The sequence below is a fragment of the Lissotriton helveticus genome, chromosome 1_1 (genome assembly GCF_964261635.1).
Source record: "Lissotriton helveticus chromosome 1_1, aLisHel1.1, whole genome shotgun sequence".
NCBI lineage: Eukaryota > Metazoa > Chordata > Amphibia > Caudata > Salamandridae > Lissotriton > Lissotriton helveticus.
The window spans coordinates 1,853,314,394-1,853,332,144 of NC_136057.1; the positions used below are offsets into that span (position 1 = coordinate 1,853,314,394).

Genomic DNA, 17,751 nt, shown 5'->3' on the forward strand with positions numbered 1-17,751 from the left:
CATAAGTAAGAACAAAAAATGTACAATCAAGTGAGCTTGCACCACATGTGCCTATCACGTTAGCAAATAAAAACAGTCCTAAATAATATGATTCTAAAATGAATTAAAAACAATATAACCATTCAAAAAACGTTCTCATGTTATTGCAGTCATATCATTTTAAAGTATCAAAAACATAACAATGATTGGAACAGAGTTACTGTTTCATACCTGCACCCAAAGGCCAGCGCACTCCTGATGCAATTCAATACTCCATAACAGATTGTAGGTAAGCCACACTGTTGTAAACAAGTCAAGACCGATGGGTAATGAGGAATTTGATCGAACTTCTAATTGCGAATATATGTGGATTGAGCATCGCAAGGCACTTGCCATAATGCTGTTAATTAAGTTAAACTGATTTAATAATTGTATGCTCCTTTTCATTTGCTATTGTTTACATTTGGATTGTCAGTGACTGCAGGGTGGTGGGGTCACGAGAAGCTGTGCATACACAAAACTTTGAGTAACACTGTTATACACTAGTGCGACATCTGATGGCTCACACTGCTGGTGCATCATAGTTGTAGAATTGTAAGTTATACGAGTTGTTAGATCAACAAATTCTACCATCAAGCACATATTGTGCCCTGAAGAAAGACTGTCCAGATCTGTATATCTAACTCCATTCCCATTGACTAGAAGAAAGACACCTTGTTTAAAAAAAAACAATAAAACGTTTGTATTTACCAGTATAAAATGGCCAAAGACATTGGTCTCAAAAACGTCTTGTAGCCCGTCCTCAGTGACCCGATCCTCCTGGGTGACCAGGCCCTCACCGGTTGCAAACATACTGATGACGTTCCTGCAAAGTGACAGAAGCAGAGAATGAAGACAAACATGACAAAGCTCAAAGGACCACAGCTGGCAACAAAATGGTATTCTACACACATACAAAGTAAGAAATTAAGGACAACTCTGCCCGAGCTAGGGTTTGGCAGTACATGCACAGAAGGAAAGAGACAGCCTAGATATGGCAGCAGTCCGAGGCCCACTGCCTGACAAACGTACAGCAAAAGCAAAGAGAAACGGCCAAAATAAGACAACTAAATTAACAAGAAAATCAGGAACCTGCATTAGAATAAATCTTTTCTTACCTTAAAAAGAGGCACTAAATAATGGCAACATAGAAGACACCCTAACCTTAAAGCATTTTTGAACGCCTACCTGACCGTCACCTAGACATGCAAGCTCTATTTCCACAACTAAGCCGAGACACCCAAGTCATTCTCAAGCCAGAAAAAAACCAACACTCATAATGAATACCACAAAACCACAATGAAAGGAGTCAAAAACAGAAAGTGTAACCTGTGGAAAATGGTTCATCATGCATCCTCATGAATAGTGGTTGAAGGAAATTAAAGCACCCAGCACTTCTGCCACCATGAGCATTTACGTCATCATGGGAAGGTAACCTGCCCTAACTCCTCAGATAACCAGGTAGTCAAATCCACCTTCAATACTTGTGACCAGTGCGGTATTCTGTGAACTGACCTATGTATTATTAGGTCAGTTCGTAAAATACTGGTTCATAGTGGGTCGCAAATCAACCTACCTCATGAATATTAAAGTGTTAAGTTGCAATTTGAAAACCACTAGGAATCGCAACCATCACAGAGATGGTGGCCTGCTGGGGTTAGCAGACCGCGATTGCTTTTAAATAAATCTTTTTTTTCCCAAAGGCAATTTGTTTTTCTTAAAAGAAAACATGATGCATTTAAAACTAAATAAAAATGCCAACTCTTCAAAAATATTTTTTTTTATTTAGGGACCCCTTCCCATTGCAAATGGGTCACCATTATATGTTTGTAGCCAGTAAAGTATTAATGTTTCGCGACCAGACTTTCGGTGAAAAACATTAATACGTACCACTCAGATTCAGTATTTAGAAGGGATGCCCTAAACACGCGCCTTCAAAATATTGAATCGATATTGTGTCACAAACCCAAATTACAATTTGGTAAACGTTTTACCAAATTGAAATTTGTGACTGTACATACCAAAAGGCACTTGTGCAATCAATAAATGGCCCGATTCACAGAAACGGGCCATTTACAACTTTAAAGAGCTTTTGTATATATGGCCCTAATATGCAGTTTTCTTTCCTGGGGGTTCTCGAAATGAGTCCAAGCCACCACTGCACTCGTAGTTTCCTAGCCAAACTATGCCAATGGAATATATCTACGGCCTGTAAAGTCTGTAGACCTGCAATACAGGATAATAGACTCACAGCATCAGGTGTTTGTTCTGATGTTGTGAGTTAATTATTCTCTATTGCAGGCCTACAGTTAGAAATACTGAGGAGGATGCCTGACATCTTACATAACTTTACAGGTTCAGGAAGTATTTTTCTACTATTGCTGCACTTTATACTTATTTGCAAAAGCAGAGAGGGTGACCCAAGTCCTGACGAATGCCACCGATACTTCATTTGAGGGTCAATACTGCAGAAACATGTCAAACTCATTTTGTGGGTAGAATTATCCCCCACTCATTTTATTCTGCCACGAGGTGACTGATTAAATTACATGTTTTCACCTAGAAGGTAGCTTTATTCCTTTCCAATTCATCCATTCCCCTCTGCATATTCTCATACCCTTTCAGACCAGACGCGCGGCATAGAACGCTATTCACATTCCATCTCCCCAAGCTCCGCCATACTTTGAAGGGCAGTAGCTTGTACCAGAAGAGATGCCAGGAGGGGCCTGATGATAAAGCATGCCAGCCACTGGGCCGGAGAGGGCCTTCGTCCTTAGACTAGAAGGTTTTCCCACTACATTTTTGTGTATATCTCAAACATATTGGCAGCTCGTGCTTTTTTGTGGTTATTAATTGATGAATGATGTACACTTTAAAAGCAGCAAGCCCCAGGGCCAGCTCAGTGAAGGTAAGTAATAATAAAGTGCAACTTAAACAACATAACCCTCTTCTGCTGGATACCACTGAGGCAACTCTGCAGACAGACCTCCGGAGCACCGCTCTGGCACACCATGAGCATACACTCTACAAACATGCCCATATGTTTACCTAACTGCAACGTCAATAAGGGCCATGCCTTAAGACGATAGGAGTGGTAGCAATATATAATACAAATGGAAATGTAATGACAAAATAAGTCTAGGAGGGCAACAACATGGCAGCCTACTAGGGCACTACATACATTAGAAGACAGAAAAAAAGGCCAACTTAAGAGTCACAGCTTGGCAGCCTACTCCTGGCACCATACATACATGAGTAGTAAAGAGAAATAGCCAAAATATGTCAACTCTATGAGATATTAGGCTTAGCAGCATTCCGGGATACTAAATACATCAGATAAATGAAGTAAAAGCATACATGATCCACTGCTTCATGCAATGCACAGGAAACCTCAAAGCACCATCACCAGACACGTGTAACTATGCCTATTGTCAGATAGTTCAGTGAGTTAGTTTGTCTCCAAAGCCTTTTGGTGCACAATGAACGTCTCTAGTTCAAATCCGTTGGGGGTCCCACTAGTTAACTGAGGTGAATGGAAGTTACATCTATTATTTATAGTGTTTTGATATATTGATGGCATGTAAGTGCTATACAAGAGGTCTTGAGACTATGGGCATTGTTCTTGCTAGACAAAGGCATTTAACTGCATAACATATAAACTGTCCCTAGGACTGTACATTGAACTTCTGCCTGCCCTTATGATTTAAACTTGCTCGCTGACGGTTTTTGGAGCCGGGACCCTATCATAGGTGCGGCAACCTTCCTACGTTATCAGAGTATGGTCACTACTTGACCTTTAGCCTATACGCTACGCTACGCAAGTGTGAGTCAACTTGGACCACCTAAACCTTGGATTACTTTTATTGGGCTGCTGTTTTAATACGAGAATACTTGCGGAAGACGTCATGGTCCATCTGAACTTATTTTCTACGTTCTCTTACTGGGGGCTATAAATAGCGCTTGCAATATAATCAATTCCACCGCACCGACTGGGATAATTCAAGTTCATCTCTATTGAGAGATGACATTTCGCTAGCACAGGAAACCACCCTTGGTCTAGCAATCTTACCATCAATCCCGGTCTGCATATTCTGTGGATTAACTAGTGCCGCTCCTTGAGGATACTAGTTCGCCCTGACTAAGTTCCTACAGGCAAAAAATGGGAACGAAACGCGTTGGCTGTGCCTTTGCTTCATGAATATTGTTGAATAAAGAAGAAGACATTTACAAATTACTTCTCCATTTGACTTCATTTTGAGTGCACCTTCCATTTTTGTTTTTTGCATTGTTTTATATGGCTGTTGAATAAAACTTCAAATTGGTGATTGACTAGCCTCATGCTTTGATTCGGATTCAAATATCTGAGGCCAGTCTGGATAAGGATATTCTCCCTTGGATACCTCTTGTGTCACCAAAAAACAAACATGTGAGGGGGGGTTCTAGGGGAAGAACATTTTTAAAGACCAATTGGTATCTTGTCCCCCAACTCAATAATCAAAAAACACGAAAGATACAATAGGTCTAATAAGTTCTCATAATAGATAATACTTATTATGAAGGAACAGCCTGTCTGATACCTAGTGGTTATCTGAGACAGCATTTAATACCTAGTGGTTATATAAGAAAGTGGTTATAAAAAAGAAGTCTCCCCTCATTAACCCTATGCCCCGGGGCTCTGCTTTACTTTGCTCGCTTTTTGAGTTTTTTGTTGTTGACTCCTCAGAAGTTATATTCATTCTATGCCTATAAGTGCAAGTTTATTCCCTTTTTTCTTCGTTTAGAGCGTGGCCTCTTTCTTCCTGAGCGAGCGCCAGGAGAGGTGAGGCTTTTCCTCCCTTCAATGATGGGTGAGTAGATAATGCATGACTGTAATATGATATTTACAGTGTTTGGAAATTAGTCTGTACATATTTAGATCCACTCAATTTCTGAGAGACTATTATGTATTGTATATAGACCATTCTTTCCTTTTTTCTTCGTGTGTTTTGATTTCACAGGAGAGTTCTCTGATTGAAGAGACCATACCATTGGTAGGTCCTTTTTCACAATTGCAGTAGTGTACTTCATAGGTCCTGACGAAAGCCCATGAGGGCTGAAACATGTTGACCACTTTACATCTTTGATGGTTAGTAATATTTTTTAAAATACTATACCTACTCTGCTTTTAGAACATACCGTCCTGATGGTCACCCTTAATAAAATTATTTGTTAGTCATCACGACAGGTATTTTTAACCTTTCCACCACTTGTTTTCTTTTGGGCACTGCAATTTTCCCTATCAGCTCTTTATAACACCCGTCTTCTGTGTGATGGTTGATTTCTTGCGCGTCTGGTGATCCGCACTTCACAAACCTCATTGAATTAATTGAGGATTTGTCTTACGGACATCATTCGCAGCTATAAAACCCAGATGACGAGGCTCCACCAATCAGGTTTTCTCCTTTACCTCTTGTGTCATACAGTGAAGACAGCAGACTGAGCAAGAAGGACGGGTAAGTCAAGGATGGGTAGTTCTCTTACCTCAGGAAGAACTTGACGAAACTCCTGTTGCAATCGAACTATTACCTGCTTCTCGGTCACAAAGCACCCAAGTGTTTCAGTTTGCAGTATTCAGATACACAGCAACTGGCTCTCTTCAGATGTCTGACAGATCTGCCTCGCTGTGTTTTAGTGTGAGCAGATCAGACGCGTAATCTGGATCCGATTAGGAGAGAAGAGGTCTGGACAGACTCTATTGGACAACGAAGCTGCTCCAACCTCTGGGTTCCGGTGACTAAAGTGCCATGCATAACAGCACTGGCCTCTTAATTGAAGCACAATCTCCAAGATTAAATCTCCAAAAGTAAAGAAAATTAAGCCTGGCCAGTAGGAGTTATAAACTCAAGAACGAGCAATTAGGCTATCTTCAGGTGAAGAAAGCATGCTCCAGTTTCAGAAGTAATTGAAAACCAAACTGTTATGTTGCACCCATAGCTGAATATTCCCAGACTTTTTCTGTTGATGTGATTCTGGTCAAACTTGTGGAAAGCCTGTCAGCTTATTGGCTTCACATAGCACGGAGCGTAAGAATCACTATCTATAACAACATTAACTTAGCAAGGAAGGTGCACCAGAAAGTAGTCAATGAACTTCAAGTCTATTCAAATATATAGACTTTATTCATGGACTACTTTCTGGTGCACCTTCCTTCTTTGTACGAATTTACTTATCTGGTTTCCAGCAGAGTGGAAGTGCGGCGAACTCCGGAAGCTGTTGCACGGACTCTCTAATTGGCTTTTCTAAATTTAGGAACTGAGGTGCTGAACCGTGGTCAGCTGCATTTTGTTTTTCTATTTAGACATTAACTTAACATGTATGGTAATAATTGAGCAGGAACTCAAGAGGCGGTCTAGCTACCATTCACAAAATCCGAGAGGCTGAATCATGGATTACTTTATCACAACAAGAACAACTCTATCTGCCTTACACTCTTCTGTGTCTCCGACATGCCTTTCCGAAGCACCAAGTCTGCAGCAACAAACTAGAGTACACCTCTATCCCTCACCCACAGCAATCCATGCTTCCCACATAGGGAATTGTATAAACATAGTCCCTCTAAAAGATAAATAGCAAGCTGGAAAGCAGAGAGCACTAGATGTATGAAGTACTAAACAGATCATGCAGTACAATCTAACACAATAACTCTACAAGTGGACCTTGAACAAATTCAGAGGCTTCTAAAACAGGGTACTGCTGTACCAGCATTATGGAAACCACAGCACGAGTCTGAGTTGCATTGCCCCTGATGAACCACTGTGGCAAACCTAGAAGAGGTCCCCCATAGTACACCTGCTGCATGTATGGTACACTTCTACTTTAACAGACACCCAATTCAAAGGACATTCATTACGATATACGGTCTGCATTGATGCATGTTTTACTTCTTGGACATTTCTATTTTTGTTTCACAGAGCAAAATACAAGTGTAGAAAAGGTTATAACACAGGAGGAGATATGCCCCATTATAAATAAGGGAAAATGCCCCAGTGGGGATCTTCCTCTCTTTATGGCCCATCTCCCAAATGAAATATTGCCAGATCTGTGGAAGACAATAGCTCAAAATAAAGTCACACCAGCACAATCGATGAACTCTTCCTTTCACATAGTCTAATACATCTTGCCGTACTTAGAGAAGAGGCCAGTAAAGAAGGCTTTGATGCTGACACGAGGGTTGGGCATGATGCCAGCATTCAAGTAGAGGTAGTCCACCCGCTGATACCTGCCGAAGAGAAGAACAAACACATTACCATCTTTTAACACCATGCTTTCTTATTGTTGTTTGGTCAAAATAAACAAGAAACCTTTATATGGAAAAAAAACCATTAGATTCAAGGTTTTTTTATAAATAAAAAAAGATTGAAATACATTTTTTTTCTTAGTTAGGAGTCAGATCTTTTTTTAAAGGTCAGGGTTCTGTCACAGCTTACTTGGAAGTAAACTACTCTTACAGAAAAACGTTAGAGAATCCGACCCATGATGTCTCTCAGCAGTTAGAAATACCAACCACAAAACGTAAAGTCGGGTGCACAAAATGACACACATTCCTGCATACAAATATTGGTCCATGCTCACTAGAGCTCTAATCACAAATCCAAGCGCCCAGTTCTCGATTACATCATCACATGTAGCTCTGGTAAGACTACGCACTCTTGTCGTGAGTTACTTACTGGCTTCTACAGCTATTTTAAATTGGTCTGCCAATAACCTGCAACCGGGTCAAATGCCCATCCATGTGAGACATGAATATCACAACTGTATATATGACTGCCATCTATTTATGTTTAGAGGATGTGTTTGGAGTGTGTGGCATGCATTTGGCTACAAACACACTGGAATCAATTTTCTTTTTACCACACCTAGGTGGTGCCCAAGCTGGGGGGGTTGAGTGAGTCCCAGACATCAATGAGAATTGCTGAGCTCCTCAAGGTCATTCTACGGATAGTTTGTAGCTTTGTAGAGGGTCAGATTTGTGGGTGTGGATAAGAGGAGAAAGTAGGCACCTCTGAAGATCAGGGAGTTTCTACTGCTCTTTCCTGGCTCATTGTTTACAGGAAGGGCTATCCTCTGTACGATTACAGGGAGTTAAGTAGGGCAGCATCTCTTTCTTTTGTACTGCTCTCTCAGGTCTCTCATGAATGAAAAGCTTCACCCCATCTTCATGCTAGCACCTGACAACGAAGAGCATGGCTGGCCCCATTCTACCCACAACTATCTGCAAGACATTGTAACATCTTGACCCTCATTCACTTACCCTTATCCTCTCCCTCACTTCAAATTAATGTGGGAAATTTGTAATGCAAAACATTACTTTGTAGAAGAATTTCAATCAGGAGTAAGATTAAGCAGGGATGGTTTTGCTGGGAACCTATCAGCCTTTTATGATTAACCGGTGAAATGTTAATGATATTAAAAAAAAAAAACTTTTCATTTCATATAAGTGGTAACCACTATATTCTCAAATCTTTTTTGTTTAAACACCCGCCCTGCTTGCATGCACATTTGTTCCCCTGAAGGCAGAAAAAAATCTGATTAAATCTCATCTATTTGGGCCTCCCTAAATATTTTTACCTACAGACTTCCTGCTCTTGACCTTCAAAGATCAGATTTTTATCTCAACTGTTTTTGTTACTTTCTTTTGTAATTGTTGCTGCTGCACTCACGTTCTTTTTTCACCACCTTCAGAAAACCACACACTGCCCAGGGCACAACATCAACTACTACGAACCACCATATATGTCCCAGCCTTTCAAGCCCTGCCCGCCTACTCCTCTATGCTGGGGAATCACCCTCCTCCATCCAGAATCCATTAGGAGAAGTATTCCTGTTTTTTTGCCCTGCGCTGCGCTCTCAGGGCAGCACTTTCTCCCATTCAAAATTATTACTTTTCAACCCTCCCTAAAGCAGTTGGGAGATTTATAACTTTCCGTAAATATGCCAGTTCTGGAGTTATATTAGTAAATAAGCCTCTTGAGCTATTTGGTGGAAAGTTGCTTTTTTCTCCAAATATCCTAGGACTGGGGTTAAAATATAAATAAGCCTCCTGGAATATTTCATGGAATGTTGCGCTTTTCCCAAATATTCCAGGACTGGCGTTACAATACAAATAAGCTTCTTGGAGTATTTTGTGTAAAGTTGCTCTTTTCCCAAATTTTCCAGGGCTGGCGTTAGAATTGTAAATTTGACCTTCCAGTGTACACAAAGCCGACTGCTGCCCTGAGAGCACAGTTTAGGGCAAGAAAAGAGATCGCCGCCTCACTTTGTGGCAGCAAAAAGAGGCCATGGTACTTCAGAATATACAGATCCCTGTGGAAGTCACTGAAAAACTTAACTCCGACAGTTTGTACTTTATCACACAAGCTCCCTTAACCTTTTTATCAAAGGTAAAAAGGAGACAGTTGTTACCTTTCCCACTGGGTAAATAAAGCTACAAGCCTGTTATCCAGCAGTTCCAATTTGAGTTGGTAAGAGAATAGAAGTGCATCGGATCAAGTGAGTTACTTGGAATCACACAATAGCGTTAAGGGGGATTCGGGACAAGGCTTGTCTTGGCTTTTAGTCCATTGAAAATGCTCCCAGATCACTGGAGCTGTTGGAGGCCAGTTTTAAAAGCCCGAGCCGCAGCTGGTGCATCGGTCACTTTGCCCAGCTCCCAGAGATTAATTGCTGCAGGAACTGAGGGCGAGAGAGAAAGAAAGGTGGACAGAAAGAGAGAGAGAAGAGAGAGGAGGAAGAGAGAGGAGAAGATGGATGGAAAGAGAGACAGATCGAGAAGAGGAAGGGAGCAATGCTTGTTTGAGCATTTTTACCACGGCTGCTTTTGATCCCCATTCCAGCCCTGATCAAGAAATAAAATATCATTCTTCTGGTTCCACAATGAAAACTCAACCGCTGGACACGATCTCCTGTTTTGTACGGAAATAAGGAGTAAGTAGAAAGGAGACAAACATACATTTTAAAGTGTGCTGCCTCCTAGTCCTAGCTTGAGGTGTAAGATCTGAAGATCTTTCCAAAAGATTGGTTAAAAGAACTTTGCAGAAGTTCTCAATAGGACAGGGGTGTACAAGGTTGGTCTGATGGAGCGAGTTTCAGAAATGCATTCATTTCAGCTCGTGAAGTTACACTTCCATAAAAGATTAATAATGATGTGTGTTGTGTGTTTATTAATTCAACCTAGATTAAGTTGCACACACGAATACATGGGTATAACATTATGTGCTTTATGTTGCAGCAAGTATGTTTTTTAAAGCTAATTAATTAACCTTGTTTGTTTGTCTATTTATCTTATTAATAGCGGCTATTTAATTAATGGCATGTGCTTATTTTATGTATGCTTTTGTCTACGTGGTGTCTTTTATTATATACAGGTATGCGGAGAATCCTGCTGGACTAAGTGAAGAATGGTAGATATAAATGCTGCTTTATTTGTTTGCTTCTGCTAGGTAATATAGACTAAATGGGTTAATCATTAGCAATGATGGGTGGGTAACAGAACGAATTTCATTTCTTGCATTAATTATTCCTTTATGTTTGTTTATATACTAGTTAACGTGAAAGCGTTTTTGAGGCCTAGTGCATTCGTGATTGAGAGAAATTTTTGCTCGGAGAAAAGCAAGAGTCCAAATGTGGTCGCATCCCCTGCCAAAAATTATTAACGCGATGAAAAATGAAACATGATGAGCTGACTGTTCTTTAGTCAAGCAAGGCCAAGGCCAGGAACCGGCAGAGGAGTATGACAAGCTGAGGAAGCTATGAACTCTGTTAAAATAATGTTGCAAACTGGAGGAAGCTTCGCAATTTGAAAAGTAAAGGACAATGGACTCTAAGAAAGAGACGGAACTAAGGTTCAGAAGACGCAATGACATGATGGCATGTCACTTGACAGCCAATCAGACTTCGACTTGAGCAGAAAAATATAAGTTTTCATAGATTAGTTTAGCGTAGAAAGGTATAAAAACTCTTCCCCCGGGGAAGAGGCTGCTGCTTCTTGCTGACCTTTAGATGGGAGTGTCGTGCTGACGGACTTCTCTTGGAGCATGTAAGAGACTTTTTAGGCCCTAAAGATTTTTACCCTTTATTCTTTTATATAGCAAGAGTAGTCAGGAACTTAGAATTTTAATGATGCCAAACTGCTATTTTCTATTTGTATTATGCTTTTAAATTTTACTTGAAACTGTCATTACCATTTTGCAAAGTCTTTAATAAAAACGCTTTAATAAAAGATCCTAATGCACTTTCTAAATATTAGTTAATAAAACATACTTTGAAATTCAAGCTGGCCTTGTTATTTCATGAGTTTAGGTTACCAATAGCAGATTTTATCGCCACAGTGGCTTAATTAATCATAGGGTTTGTTAAGGTGTGATGAATTCATTTTACTGCAGTTGTATATAAATGTATATATTTTGTGAATAGGTTAATTAGGTCACATGATTCAGTTGGTCAATATATGTCATGTTAGTTTATGGGCTTATGAATAAATGTTGGTGAGTATTGTGAAGTTGGGTAGCGTTGCTTATGACATATTTCCTATAGGCCGCTGGATCAATTTCCCGGTAGCAGAGATATGGTTGCTATGGTAACCAATATGCTATATGGTAGTTATATAGGATTGATGTCTAACATATGTTGAGTTCGTTCACTTTTGTTACGTGTAGTCGAAAGGTTTTTTCCTGCAGTGTGAAAAATCCTAGTTGTACCGGTACAGAGTGGTGTGCATTTGATCTGTTTCAGAAAAGTGGTATTACTTTATCACAAGTGTTGTGGTCGTACAACACATGTTAGGGATTTAGGTGTGCCAGATTGAGTGTATGTCTAGTGAGGATTATCTATAAAATTTTGGCTTTGAGTATAGGGACATAGAGCCCGTTTTTAAAACTCACTGTGAAAAGAGTAATAGAATATATTCGAGCTTGTGTGAAGGGTAGGATAACGTCGTTTATTTTGCTAACGATTCTGGATTTCTATGGCTGGTTAAAGTCCATGCCAGGATTTTCGCGTGCATGTAGTTAGGGTAAATTTCCGTTTGAAAGTGCGAAAATGATTCTGTAATTCCGTTCGAGTCAAACTTTGAAGTGCTACTTTATGTGCATTCAGAGGGAAATGAGATCGTTATTACCTGTTTGAAGGGTAGGGTAAAAGTTTACTTTATCGACAAATGTATATTCTGTGAGAGTAGCGTCGTCTATTCCACGCAAAGAATTCTTGCATGTCTGTAAAAACTGTCACTCTAAGTTAGAGAACAGACAAATGGTTTGTTCTTTTGTCGTTATTAATTGAGTTTTCATTGAAAAAGCATTCTTAAAGTGGCGCTGTGAAAAGTTTTTGTAAAGGAGGGGTGAGCGCTGGGAGTGAGACGCGAGAAACCGCAGCGGCTGTGTACGTCACGCGTCCGCGCTGTGATTGGGTAACATACGTCACAGCTAGTAATCTGATTGGTTCACGTGACTTTGACGAGCTAGACGCTGATTGGCTTTTGCTCTGTTCTTATTGGTTGAGCAAGGTGGTGACGTAGCTCGAACTTCATTGGTCTGTTGGTGTGTTTCGCGCACGGATTGGCTGGTGTTGCGGAACAACCAGGAAATATTTACGAACGTTTTCAACTAAGCGGATTTGATTTAAAAATGAGTTATTTTTACAAGAAAGTTGAGAAAAAGCCTACGTTGTTTCAGAAATTTTAAAATGTTATTTCACCCGATAAGAAAATTGAAATGCGAGGTGGAAAATTACTTCACAAGTACAAAACACCTGCAGCGTATATGGAAGGTGAATATGGTTATCACACCTGCCTATGGTTTGATGTTTGGAAATATTACACTAAAGATGATGGAGTTTTAGCTTGGCCGGAAGATGGTTCATTTAACACAAGAATTTTGAGAAACTTAAGAGAAAAAATGACAGCTCTTGTTCCAAAGCCTAGACCGACACAATTTGAAGCATTAGTTGAATGGGAGGATGAGATGTTTCAGCTTCAGAAGGAAGCAAGTGGCTTAATAAGACCTCCTAAAACATCGATTTATAAACGGGAGACACATGAGGATAGAATGCGTATGTGGAGACAGGCAGACATGTGTGAGGGTCTTTATGTAATAAGAGAAATGGTTTCTGGAACCCCAGGTGAAAAGAATACTCAAAAGAAAAATAATGCTGTTGTAGAAAGCGAAACAGAAGATGCAGTCCTAGAAGAAATTTATATTTCAAATAAAAAACAGACCCCATCAAAACCAGCTTGTTCATGGTCCACTCCGATGGTTTCTCCAGAGACCACACCGAGTGCACCTCCATTAAATGAAGAATCATCCAGATTGTATCCCAATAATTCTGAATCTTTTGAAACCCCTGAAACGTTTGAAACAAGAACTAATTCTAGTGTCTACAATGAGAGTAGAAATTCTTCTGAAACCCCAATGAGAAGAGAAGCTTCTGGAAATTTAATTGAAACTAGGAGAGATGAGGAAGTTGCAAACACATCAGACTATTTACGATCAAAAGAGGAATTAATTCGACAGTTATCAAAGGGAATGGAAGCGGTGACAGTTCCAGTAACGATTGGTCCTGTCCAGCCTGTTTTTGATAAAGGAGAAATTAAACAACCAGGTTTGATAATTCCATTAAATACAGAAATTCAGAAAGTAGCTGAAAATTTTTATTCGGAATTAACTGAAATATATCGTGAGAAAACAAAAATGCCTGATTAAATTTTTAATGAAGGTTCATTAAACAGAACACCAATGGGTGCAGAGTCAGATACGGAATCATCAGAAAAGACAGAGTCCAATTCTAAACTTGATGTGGCAAAACTAAAAGCAGATTTGGAGGAGTTAATAATTGGCACAATTGGTCCTGACAGTTTGAAGTATTATCGAGATGATGAACTTCTGTTCATCAGCAAAAGCATTCAGTGGAAAACTAAAAACAAATATGATCAGTTGGAAGAATTAGCTGCAGAGTTGGATTTTGATTTGAGTAAACAGAAAAATTTTGGAAAACATTACAGATTAGATTTTACCGAGAAAGACATTGCGAACTTTAATACAATGGGAAGAATCATGCACATAAAAGAGTTGGTTGTGTACATCAAAAGGTTAGGTGATCTGAGTAAATGGAGAGTGAAGTGGACCAAAAAGAAGGAAGATGAAAGGTTAGAAAAACTATCTAGACGGCTTCCAATGAGGGAAATTGCTAGGGGTGGATATGTTCATGTTCCATGGTCGAGACAAGACATTCTGCTTTTTACAAATGATTTTCCTCGGCTGAGGGAGAAGCCTGTGGAATGGTATCGGCAGGTGGACAGGTTCATCAAAGTTTCGAAAGTTCTGTGGATTGATCTAGATGGATTCTTTGACATAGTTGTCCCATCAGATCTTTGGACAGAATGTAAAATTGCTGTGAGTTGGCCCAAGTCAGAGCCAGATCGAATCAAGGAGACGGGTGCTCCAGCACCAGTGGTCATGGATCAATATGACAAAGTGATTTACTGGTTGAAAAAGAAAATTGCCCCAAAAGAAGTTGATTGGGTAAAAATAGACAGAACAAACCAAGAACCAAAGGAGTCAGTTCATTCATTCTATGAAAGGTTACTACTGGTTTTTAAGCAGTACAGTGGCTATGAAAAATTAGATGAAAAGGATATGAGCCACTTTATTTACAGATTAGTTTATGGTCTTAGACCTGAAATTGGAGAAATGATCAGGAATAATATTGTCGGATGGCAATCAAATTCAGTTGATGATATTTTGAGAAAGGCAAAATACTGCAGTGATGAGTTGGAAGCAAAACAAAAGAAATTAAAAGAAAAAGCAATGTGGGCACAGGTGAAAGTAGCAGAACATCAAATTGCAAGCCTTGAAAATAAAAATGTAAACTTTGTTCAGAACCAGAATCAGGGTCAGGGAAAGTTTAAAAATAATTTCAACAAGTCAAAATTTTATGTTAACATTGAGGAATTAAAACAGAAGTTACCTTGCTTTAATTGCGGCGAAATCGGACACTGGAAGCGCGAGTGTAAAAACCCGCCCAGAAATTTAAAAAATGCAACATTAAATCCACAGATGCAGAACGATGTAGATCTGCAGCAACAGCTACAGCGACAGTTGAACGATTTGAGTCTTCAGCAACAGCTACAGCGACAGTTAGTACATCAGCAGAGTCAGATTCCACAGCCTCCTCTTCCAAACTGCGGGGGTGGTCAAAGGTATAACCAAAGTACAGGATTCAGCGGAGGAGATCAGGTAATAAGAGCTCAAAGACCAAATGTGCAAAATGCATCAGGACAATTTTTGATAACAGGAAATCAAGGAAGTGATTCTGACGACTGCTTCTGACGGTGCCCGAGAGAGGAGGAAGAGTGTGTAATTGGAGCCACTCTTGAGGTTGACCAGTCTGGTCCATATGTAAATGGAAAGGTGAATGATGTTGAAATCACTTTTCTTATGGACACTGGTGCTACCCGTTCTACTGTTAGATCAGTGGAAATTGAAAACCTGCCTCTCTCTGGGGAGTCCATCCAAGTAGTCGGTGTAAGTAATCAGCAAATTAAGACAGATCTGACGGAACCTGTTAAGGTGGAAATTGGCAATTTCAAAGATAAACACAGATTTGTAGTTTGCGATAGCAGTCCAGTAAACTTATTGGGGAGAGATATATTGTGCAAGATGAATTGCAGAATATATTGCTCACCAGAAGGAATTGAATTACAAACAATGGAGGAAGATGGCCTGTACAGATTAACAATGTTAATGGTTGAGGCAGAAGAAGCAGGACTATTTCCTGTATTTGATAAAGAAAATGTGCCTAATGAATTAAAAGAGACAGTCAAAGCTGAAATTTGGGAATTAACAGGAAACGAAATGGGCTTGATGAAACATGTGGACCCAGTCAAAATTACAGTAAAGCAGGGAATAGAATTTCCAAACATTCCACAGTACAAAATGAAAGCTGAAACAATTGAGGGTGTCATTCCTGTGATTGAAAAATTCATTCAGCAGGTGTTTTAAAAGAAGTTGAGAGCAGTTCTTGTAACTCACCGATTATGGGGATCAAAAAGCCAAATGGAACGTACAGAATTGTTCAGGATTTGAGAAAGCTTAACCAAATTGTTGTTCCTTGTTGTCCAGTTGTTCCAAACCCTGCAGTCATTCTTTACCAAATTCCACATGATGCAGAATGGTATACTGTCATTGATCTTTGCAATGCGTTCTTCACTGTTCCATTGCATCCAGAGAGCCAGGAAATCTTTGCATTCAGATTCCAGAGTAGGACCCTCGCATGGTGTAGAATTCCTCAAGGATATACAGAAAGTCCTTCTATCTTTAATGAGCTGTTAAAGAAATCTTTGGAAGATTTAGATTTACCAGGTCGATCAACTTTGGTACAGTATATTGACGACCTTCTAGTGGCAGCAAAAACAAGAGAAAACTGTGTTACAGATACAATTACTCTTTTGAATCATTTGGCAGATGAGGGACATAAAGTGTCTCCTGCAAAATTGCAGTTTTGCAAACAAGAGGTAAAATATCTTGGTCATAGAATTGCGAAAGGAATCAGACGGGTTACAATTGAGAGAATTAAAATGATTCAGGGAATGCAACCTCCAAAAACACAAAGGCAAGTGAGAATGTTTTTGGGAATGGTTGGTTACTGTCGTCAATGGATTAATGGATTTTCAGTAATTGCGAAACCACTGCAGAGATTGACAAAATCAGACATAAAAGATCCAATTGTCCTTACTGAAACTGAGTTGGAAGCTTTTGAAAAATTAAAAAGAAGCTTATGTGAAGCTCCAGCTCTGGGCATGCCAGATTATGAGAAGGATTTTGAGCTGTATTGCAGTGAAAGGGAAGGATGTGCATTGTCTGTGTTAATACAGAGACATGGAAATCTGAGAAAACCTATTGCCTATTTCTCAGCAGTACTTGATCCAGTTGCAAAAGCATTACCAGGTTGCTTAAAACCAGTTGCAGCAACTAGTGTGAGTCTGGAGCAAAGTGAAGGAATCATAATGTGATTTCCTGTGAAGGTCTATGTACCTCATTCAGTTGAGATACTCCTTACAAGGAGCAAAACGCAACACCTGACTAGCAATAGACTCACGAAGTATGAGAAAATAATTCTAGGATCAGATAATGTATCAATAGCAAGATGTGTGAATTTAAATCCTTCCACATTGTTGCCTGATGGTACTGTAACTGAAATTGGAGATGAAAATGATGCAGATCATGAATGCTTGGATGTTCTGGAATACTGTACCAAGCCAAGGCAGGACATTAAAGATGTGCCTTTGCCTGTTTCAGATCATGTCTACTTTGTAGATGGTTCCTGTCTGAGATCAGAAGGAGGCGTTTTAAGAGCAGCTTACTCAGTCTGCACAGTTGCAGATGTTATGGAAGCATCATGTCTTGAAGGAATTCGTTCAGCACAAGTAGCTGAGTTGATTGCTTTAATTCGTGCATGTGAAATAGCAAAGGGTTTGAGAATAACGATAATAACAGATAGCCAATATGGGTATGGAGTTGTGCATGATTATGGACAACTCTGGTCTCAGAGAGGCTACATGACATCAGCAGGTTCACCAATCAAAAACGCGAAATTTATCAAAAGATTGATTGATGGCATACAGTTGCCAAAGGAAATTGCAGTAGTAAAATGTGCTGCTCATCAGAAAGGTGAAGATTTTATCACCAAAGGAAATGCTTATGC

The 17,751-nt window shown here is 39.7% G+C and overlaps 1 protein-coding gene across 1 annotated transcript in view; it reads right to left on the reverse strand.

The window, feature by feature from the left end:
- HSD17B7 (hydroxysteroid 17-beta dehydrogenase 7) overlaps positions 1 to 17,751 on the reverse strand; it is a 166,391-nt gene that overhangs the window by 92,708 nt on the left and 55,932 nt on the right. The window contains exons 3-4 of the mRNA XM_078641417.1: positions 7,184 to 7,276; positions 730 to 844 (exon numbers count right to left, since the gene is read on the reverse strand). Of these exons, the coding sequence (XP_078497543.1) occupies positions 730 to 844; positions 7,184 to 7,276 (208 nt within the window). The remainder of the gene's footprint in view (positions 1 to 729; positions 845 to 7,183; positions 7,277 to 17,751) is intronic.